The 7,946-nt window shown below is 38.8% G+C and overlaps 1 protein-coding gene across 1 annotated transcript; it reads right to left on the bottom strand.

Moving 5' to 3' along the window:
• Positions 1-1,138: 1,138 nt before the first annotated feature.
• apoc2 (apolipoprotein C-II) lies at positions 1,139-6,520 on the bottom strand. Its single transcript, XM_036593284.1, has 4 exons — positions 6,281-6,520; positions 4,989-5,051; positions 3,239-3,410; positions 1,139-1,866 (listed from the first exon to the last, which is right to left on the bottom strand). Exons 2-4 carry the CDS (start codon positions 5,035-5,037, stop codon positions 1,770-1,772), a joined length of 318 nt encoding a protein of 105 aa, XP_036449177.1. The 5' UTR covers positions 5,038-5,051; positions 6,281-6,520; the 3' UTR covers positions 1,139-1,769.
• Between the last annotated feature and the right edge of the window lie 1,426 nt (positions 6,521-7,946).

The following is a 7,946-nucleotide window of genomic DNA, read 5'->3' as shown; positions in this document are numbered from 1 at the left end:
CACAGGGACAGAGCCAGAGTGTATATGATGGGGTGGCAATGTTAGACCCGGTGACTTTAGTGGTGTGGCAAACTACTTGGATTAAAAACGAAGTAAAACAGCAGTTAATAATATTCTTTTGTGCTTCTATCAGGCCTATGAAATTGTTTTTCCTGTGATTCAGTGAAAAACGTTGTTTTGTTCTTTAGTATCATTTCTACTGTTGATCACCGTGTCATTGGTTAAAATCGTCATTCACAGAATGTTCTATAACTACAGAAAATACACTACTACATTAATGTAGACATTTATTTAGGGGCTTTCACTGTGTTTCCCTAATGTAGAAGTCCAATGTTAGCTGCTTCTTTAAGCAAAATGAGATGGTTAATATGAAGGTTTTGAGCAGCGTTTACTCATCTGTTTGATGAGTCCAGCATTATCCGCCTCTTATAACTTATCAGTAACTGCTCTGATGGCAGATTTTCAGGGAAGTGTAAACACAAAGTAAGTATAGAAGAACACTTTTCTACTTTATTGACGATGGCTGACTGTCTTTCTAGGGTGGCCAGAAAGATGGCCATGCATCATGCTAGGTGGTCACCCCTGGTCACCCCTTGGCTATGTCTCTGTCTCTGCATAGTTATTATTTCTTTGCTAAACTTAAAATTTTGGGGAAAAAAGTCACCTGTTTTATCTCATCAAAGTTGCATGACCATTTTTAACCCTGCTGCGTCCCTTTGAATTGAACAGGCCATTTTTGTTACTCATATGTACAAATGATATTTGTTCTGCTGCTGGGTTGCATTAGTAGACATATATAATTGTTGGGTTTCATGACATCAAGAAAACAACATGTCCTTAGTTTCCATACACAGTCCACATGATCATGAGCATGAAGGGTATGCTTTGAAACTTGGACATGCTACATCAAACTTTTATTTTATAAAAAAGTGAGAAAATTAGGTTTACATGCATTTTAGTGGTCCAGTGTCATGAGGTGTCATGAAGGGGTGGGCAATATGACAATATTAATTGCCATTGACATAAATTATGTAACATCTCGATATGGTTTTCTGAGCATATCATGGATATAGTTCTGTGTAACTGGATGTAGTGCAAAACAACGTGAAGCATTGAATAAAAGACATTGTATTCATAGTTTCTGCCAATTTTTTTATATTTTATATATTTTTTGTCTCATCCAGCTTATCAAACCTCAGAAAAATGGAATATAGTGATGTGTATCGAAGTATTTGTGAACAAAGGTGACTCTCTTCTTTCTACAAATGTTTGGCTTTATTGCATTACGTTCGTTCATTGCATTGTTGAAGTGACATTACCAAAATGGCGATAATACAAGAATCTATTGCAGGTTCTTCGAGACAAATGATAATGCGCTCATCTTCCATGAAGCAAAAGGGCACCAGATCACCTCTAAAGCAGCTGCCTCTGGTCAAGATGTAACCTTAAAGGCAAGCTGCTTCATAGTGCTGGTAGTCTTATTGTTCTTACTGTTTACAGCACAATTACTCCTTTACTAAGGCGCTGTGTATTGGGGGTGTGGTTCGAGTTTTCAGAGTTCATCTTGGAAGGCGAGGTCCAGGTTAACCCACGGTGAAGGGCAGAGTGCATTCTGGATCTGAGCAGCTAGAAAACAGAAGTTCAAATGGACTGCTTTAGCCCAGACTTGCTCAGCTCCTCGTAGGTGCTTCAGGTGAGATAGTAAAGGGCTCCAGCATGGTTGACTGAGGACCAGAGTTGGAAAGGGTGAGACATTAATGAGCTGGGACTTAATGGCTCTCCTGGGTGTAAACTATGTGATACAGCTGATCCTGGACGATGCCAAAATAGGTGCGCACAGCCTGGGTTGTCTCATCAAGCAGGCTCCTGAAAGGAGGAGAAACTTTATGAAGCAGACATATTGCTATATACTGAAATCAGAGTTTTTCGTGCACCATCATACATCTTTATGTATTAGCATCACACACACAGGCTCTTAAAGAAGGTTGGGCTCGATGTTTGGGTCTCAAATGTGAAATGAGCATTATACTGATGAAGATAAGATGACAATAGTAGACACATCCTTAGAAGCACATACTTCACCAAGTTCTCTTTGTATACTCTTTTAACATGATTCATCCCCTCGGGAAAGGGGCCCGAGGCACAACCGTCATTCCAGTGTGCTTCTACACATTATGTGCAATTACACATTTCCACCAGAGAGGTCTCCAAATTCCCAAATCTTACATAGTGCAGCTTTAAGAAATAGTACTGAAATTCCCTACTTGAGTCATTCCATGTCAAAACATATATTGCTGCTGCCAGAACAAAACCTCCTATCTCCATTGTTTTTCAGTTTTTGACGTAATTTGAAAATACACATTGTCCTTTACATTGTCTGTAAATTTTATGATGAATGGACCCAAAGAAACGGCCCAAAATTACTTGGAAATACGTCTGGTTCCATTGACTTACATTAAAAGTAAAGTATTTTTTCCTTCTCCTGTAAAGTTACATTTTGGAGATATGAGGTTTTGTTCCGACAACAGCGGTAGGTTAATTTTAATCAGGTTTTTTTTGTTCTTAAAAAAGATGGTCCTTCAAGTGTTCTTTAAAGGCAGTAGTTCTATTTAGAGCCATGAGTTTTCTATAGAACCATTGGCATGCATAAATGGTTCTTTGCATGGTGAAATGGTTCTTCAGATTGATGGAGAATGTGTTGTATGTGGTTCTAGATAGCACCAAAAAGCATTCTTCTATTTTTACACCAGAACCAGAAGCCCGACTTCTGAACACTTCTGAACATTTTTGTAAGGGTCCCTTTTTCCTTTGATTCTGTATTGGCCCCTGGTAGAAAAACTAGCACAGACCAGCATGACTGGTCACCAGCAAAACCAGCATATTGCAGTGGCCAGCTTGTCCATGGTCAGTAGTGGGTTGCTACAATATGTTGTGTTTTGGATGCTGGTATGCTGGTCAGCAGCAATAAAAGTTAATATGCAGGTCACCAGCCAAACCAGCGTAGGTGCTGGGTGACCAGCTAAACCAGCAACAGACCAGTAGAAACCAGCTTAGACCAGCATGGAATGCATGCTGATCTGTGCTGTATTTAAGCTGGGGTTGTAAAAGCTAGGTTGCTAAATTGAATAATTTAGCAGAGAAAAGCTAAAGCAAAAGTTTTTAAAAAGCGCCTGAAGTGCTGCAGCAAGAGTAGCAGTAGTTTGTTACTTTCCACAAGCTGAGGTAAATCTGCACTCACTTGGCTTTCTCTTCCAGCTTGAGTTCCTTGATGTTCTCTATGTATCCACTGGCAGTATTCAGGCCCTGGTCATAATAGGACTTCAGGGTGTCAAGCACAGTGGCAACCGTTCCCTTTTCCTCGTCCTCGCCCTCGCCCTCGACCTGTCTGGGCACACGGAAGCTCTCCGCTCCTGCAATGACAAAGCACAGGTTTAAGTTATAAGCAATAGGCCTCTCAAGGCTTCTCCCGTCCCTAATCTGATATCATCTTTTAATTTAATTGTTTGTACCCAGATTGCAAGCGTTTTTGGGTTCTCTGGCTTGATAAGGTCAGCACCCTGCTGTCTATATGCCACTGCTTGTCCACCTTCTGACCACCCAGATTAATGTCCTACATTCATGGACTAACCAGGTTTTAACTTTCCTAAACCAATTTTACAGACATAGAATATTTGGTAACACTTTACTTGAAGGGTGTCTTCGTAACACATTCATAACATCTTACATAAACACTTCATAACATGTTCATGAATGTTTAAAGCAACATTTATAAAGCATGTATGTTTTACATTACATTAATATTGACTACTATGCTATCAAAATAAAAGTCCTATTTTTTAAAGTCAAAAACTACATTATTTTCAGTGTAATGCTTCGTTTCTGGACAGCCAGAAAGATGACCTTGCTTTACCTCTTTGGTCATTAAGTGCTTTGCACATTTCGCCTCTACTTTCAACTTGTTTTTAATCATTTGTTTTTTCGTAAACATTTGTATTTCGCACTTAATTATTCTTTCTCCTTTTTACGTTGTGTCTTCTTTAAAATTTTAGAGTACCAAACATTAATGCAACAGTTTATACATTTTTGAGGAAAATTTTATTTATCCTAAATTGAAATCTTTTGGGGTTAAATGCTAGCACTGTTATCTTTATACTTTAGAGGTTTTATTTTTAGTGATGTTCTATGTCACTCAAGTATAATTATGCATTGGTTATGCATTTAATTGACACTGTTTGGGGCTAAAAGTTGCACTGTTATCCCAAAGACTCATAAATTCCGTTTTGCCTTTATCTCAAAAGTGATGGAAGCCATGTTAACCACACTGAAATGCATGTTATGTGGATCTTTAAATCGAAATGCAAAGTAGTCTACGTACATTATTGTGGCTATCCAGGATCCACAGCAAATGGATGAGTATTATGATCCCACCACCATGCTATGATTTAGTCATATTATTGTTTATAGCATATTTTTGAGTAATTTACTGTCCATATAGTAAACTGACATGCAAAGCAACAAATGCTTGAGAAAAAAAATAATGAAACAGAGGTTGAAAGTAGTCAAAGCGCTTAATGACCAAAGGGGTCATTTTCACTGAAAGGTCTTTTACTAAAATTAATGTAGTTTTTCAAAATAAAAAATGAGGACCATTATTTTGAAAAAATATCTCTCTGTAAAATGACATAGTCCACATTAATATCATGTAAAACTTTATGTATTTATGCTTTATGTATGCTTCACCAGAAAACACTGAGTTTTGGGCTGCCAGCTTTGCCATCAGTGGGCCAGCAGTGGCCTGCTAGCTTCTTGCTCTCTGAATCTACAAATCAAATCCTTGAAAACAGAGCATAATGGGGCTGATTTGTTGTGTTTTTGTCAACACACTGCTTTGGCGTTTGAATTTTTGTTGTGTGATCCTTGAGGCTCTTTAAAATGATTTTGGATTGTTATTTGCCTGACAGCTAGTTTTTTAGTGTGTGAGGTCATACCCAGGGCGAGGACTGCGATGAGGACAGTGATGGTGATCAGTTTGTGCATGATGGCTGCTGGATCTGAGGTAGAACAGAGAAGATGAGATTAGAAGAGGTTCGCAAACCAAACACAAGGTGGCATCAGCAGTTCGCTCTTAACTTTGAGTGCCACTAATAGTAGTTCAGCTCAAATCTCTGGCCAGTATTTGCTATATCACCTAAAAACATCCTTAAATCAGCCCAGAGTATTCCGTTTAGCATTAGCATTTAGCATATGCTTGGCATGGTCAAATCCATAGATTTGTTCCTAGAACTTGAAGAGCTGGAAAAATATCTATTCAGTCACTAAACCTGATTTGTTCAAATTAAAAATAATTATTAGTTGCTTGTTCACAGTTTTGTTAGCTTTTATTCATATGGTTAGCAAAACGTGCTATATATAGCAGATTAGCCCAATATATATGTTCTGAATCCAGTTATATCATATGAATAGACGGCATTGATGCAATAACAGGGCTGATATCAGCAGACATTTTGGATTGGATATAGATAGAAATAAAAAGAAGTGAATACTGTAACAAATCTAACCTGAAATAGCACAATAACATTGTGTAATGTCACTGAGTGTTTGAGTGTTTTGAACATGATAGACTACTTTTAGATGCGCATCTTAGAGGGGAACCGATTTTTTTAAAACGTCTGCATACTTAAGTGGTTTAGATGTAAACAAAGCCATTCAGGATGGATTGGTGTGAAACGCTCTGTTCTAGAGAAACTTATAGTGGTGGTGATAGGAACCAGACATCTGAGGCCTCTAAAAGCTCCTTCACAGAAAGTTATTGCATGAAGTGGTTATGAATACACTGTCTGATGTTGAAGACATTGTTTTACAGTAGTTTTGTGATAACATTTTGGTCTAAAATGCATTTCAATCCATTTATGTTCATCAGTTCACTGAGGACCGATACACAAAGAGCAAACAGTCCCCAAACAAAGCTTATTTCCCACCAATTGCTTCAATTAAAAGTTGTTCATTTTAAGTCGTGTGTATTAGAAAAAAAAAAATTGGCTTTTTCATATCGGTATGTATTGTTATGTATATCGGTATTAGAAAAGAAAAAGCGGTATCATAGCATCTCTAAACATTACATTGTGTAATAGAATCATAAACTTTAGTGAATCTTAAGCTACTTCCAAGATGCTAAACTCATCAAGACTGAACAGGCTGACTTAAGATTACATCCGATAAATGTTTGCCTAGTCTGTGCCAGGATTGAGGAAAAAAAAAGCATGAAGGCGGCTGTACTCACTGTCTCTCCTCGGTGGAAAGTGTGTCAGGTCGGCTAGCAGGTGAACTGCCTTTGGCCTATCTTATATATATGAGCCCACATGTGTTGCTCTGACCGTCCAGATGCCAAAGTGCAATGCTCGGAGATAATTGGGGGTTAGTGTGTGTGTGTGTGAGAGAGAGAGACACAAAGAGAGCCGTGGCTGGGAGTGAATGCGAGATAATGTATCTCGGTTTCCTGAAAATTGACCATTTTTCAGATTTGGGACGACTTAATCACATTCAAGCTGATTGCTTCTTTTGTTAGCTTTGATCACCACAGTTGAATAAAATAGACAGTAGCCTTTCATGATGACTGATGATCTGGCTCTTAAAGACTGGCAAAATCCAATCCACTGTCATGTTAATGTATGTTAAGATATGGTAATAACTTCTCCTATCGTTGCGTTCCACCCACCTGGCCCTGTCTTGATAGATGAGTACACATGGACTGTTTTTCTCTTGCGCAAGCAGGCTGCTATCACATTTGAAGTCCTAAGTCTATTTTGCCATAGACACGTCAGCCTGTTGATTCCAGCTTATCTGCACTCACCGTGTATTTAGCTCTTTGTGAAGACCAGGAATTTTGATGTTTTGGGGACATTTGGCAGCTCCCCATGAAAAAGGACACAGTGTTTATTTGGAAAGAGGAGCTTTTGGTGCCTGAGGTTTAGGTTAGGGTTGGGTTAGGTGTAGCGCGGTGAAGTCAGTGGAAATTCCCCTCAGATATAGGAATACAAACCCATGCTTTGTTTCGGTGTTTTTAGAGATATGAGGTCCCCGCAATGCCAAAAATCCTTACAGTGTGTTTGTTCTGACTATAGAGGCCTACAAACTAGCATACATGGTAACTGAATCAATGTTTAATTGTACTTGTCGCTGTAGACTTTGGATGTTCTTTTGCGGCTAAAGTGAAAACAGCCAAGACCTTTGGTTAAAATTTGCTTCTTTAGCTTAGCTATGAGGCTAGCATGGCTAAGAAGTAATGGTAGCCGATAGCATTATGCTAAAGCGTGTAATTCCTCACTCCTCAAGGGAAATCTGAGTTCAAGATTACATGTCGTATCAACATGGCTGCTCCACAGATATACGTACTTAGATGCCGCGTTGTCTGTTGTTCTCTATCTGAGGTGAGATGTCTGCACGTCCGCCATGTTGGAGCGGTCAAGATCCACTTGAGATCAAAATCACTTGTATTGAGAGATGAAGAGTCTCAGGATTAAATCGGCCACAACTTCCTTAATATTCAACTGATTTATACCTAATTTTTTTGGTTTTAATCCTCAGACATCGACTACTCTACGTTGCACTGACTGCTCTCAGTAGCTTTTATTTCTTTAATAACTGATCGTGCTAATTAGCCATCCAGACCAGCAGAAAAGTTTTCAGTCTGCACCTGATGTTAAAAACCGAGTTTAGCGCTCCAGTAGAAACACAATCTCACACACATCAGCAAATCCATCAATGTGTGAATCACTTCTAAGCTTAATACACATAAAAATAAAATAAACCCCCCAAAACACAGTAAGAAGGACGAAGCTAAAGTTGGCTTCCTATTCGCCAGCTTCTTGTTCATGTTTTCCCGTTCCACCTTAAATGGTGCAGCAGTCACTTTCTGGTATCTGAAGCCAAACCATTCGCACAAGAAG

Source organism: Colossoma macropomum, unplaced genomic scaffold (assembly GCF_904425465.1).
Source record: "Colossoma macropomum unplaced genomic scaffold, Colossoma_macropomum, whole genome shotgun sequence".
Taxonomy (NCBI): Eukaryota; Metazoa; Chordata; class Actinopteri; order Characiformes; family Serrasalmidae; genus Colossoma; species Colossoma macropomum.
This window is presented reverse-complemented; position numbering and strand designations above follow the sequence as displayed.

What these genes read in the sequence shown, in the direction of transcription:
- apoc2 (XM_036593284.1), bottom strand. Translation starts at nt 5,037, where the DNA reads ATGCACAAACTGATCACCATCACTGTCCTCATCGCAGTCCTCGCCCTG. An exon ending in CATCGCAGTCCTCGCCCTGG is followed by an intron (nt 3,411 to 4,988) that starts GTATGACCTCAC and finishes TTGTCATTGCAG; the next exon opens with GAGCGGAGAGCTTCCGTGTG. An exon ending in AAGCTGGAAGAGAAAGCCAA is followed by an intron (nt 1,867 to 3,238) that starts GTGAGTGCAGAT and finishes TCCTCCTTTCAG; the next exon opens with GAGCCTGCTTGATGAGACAA.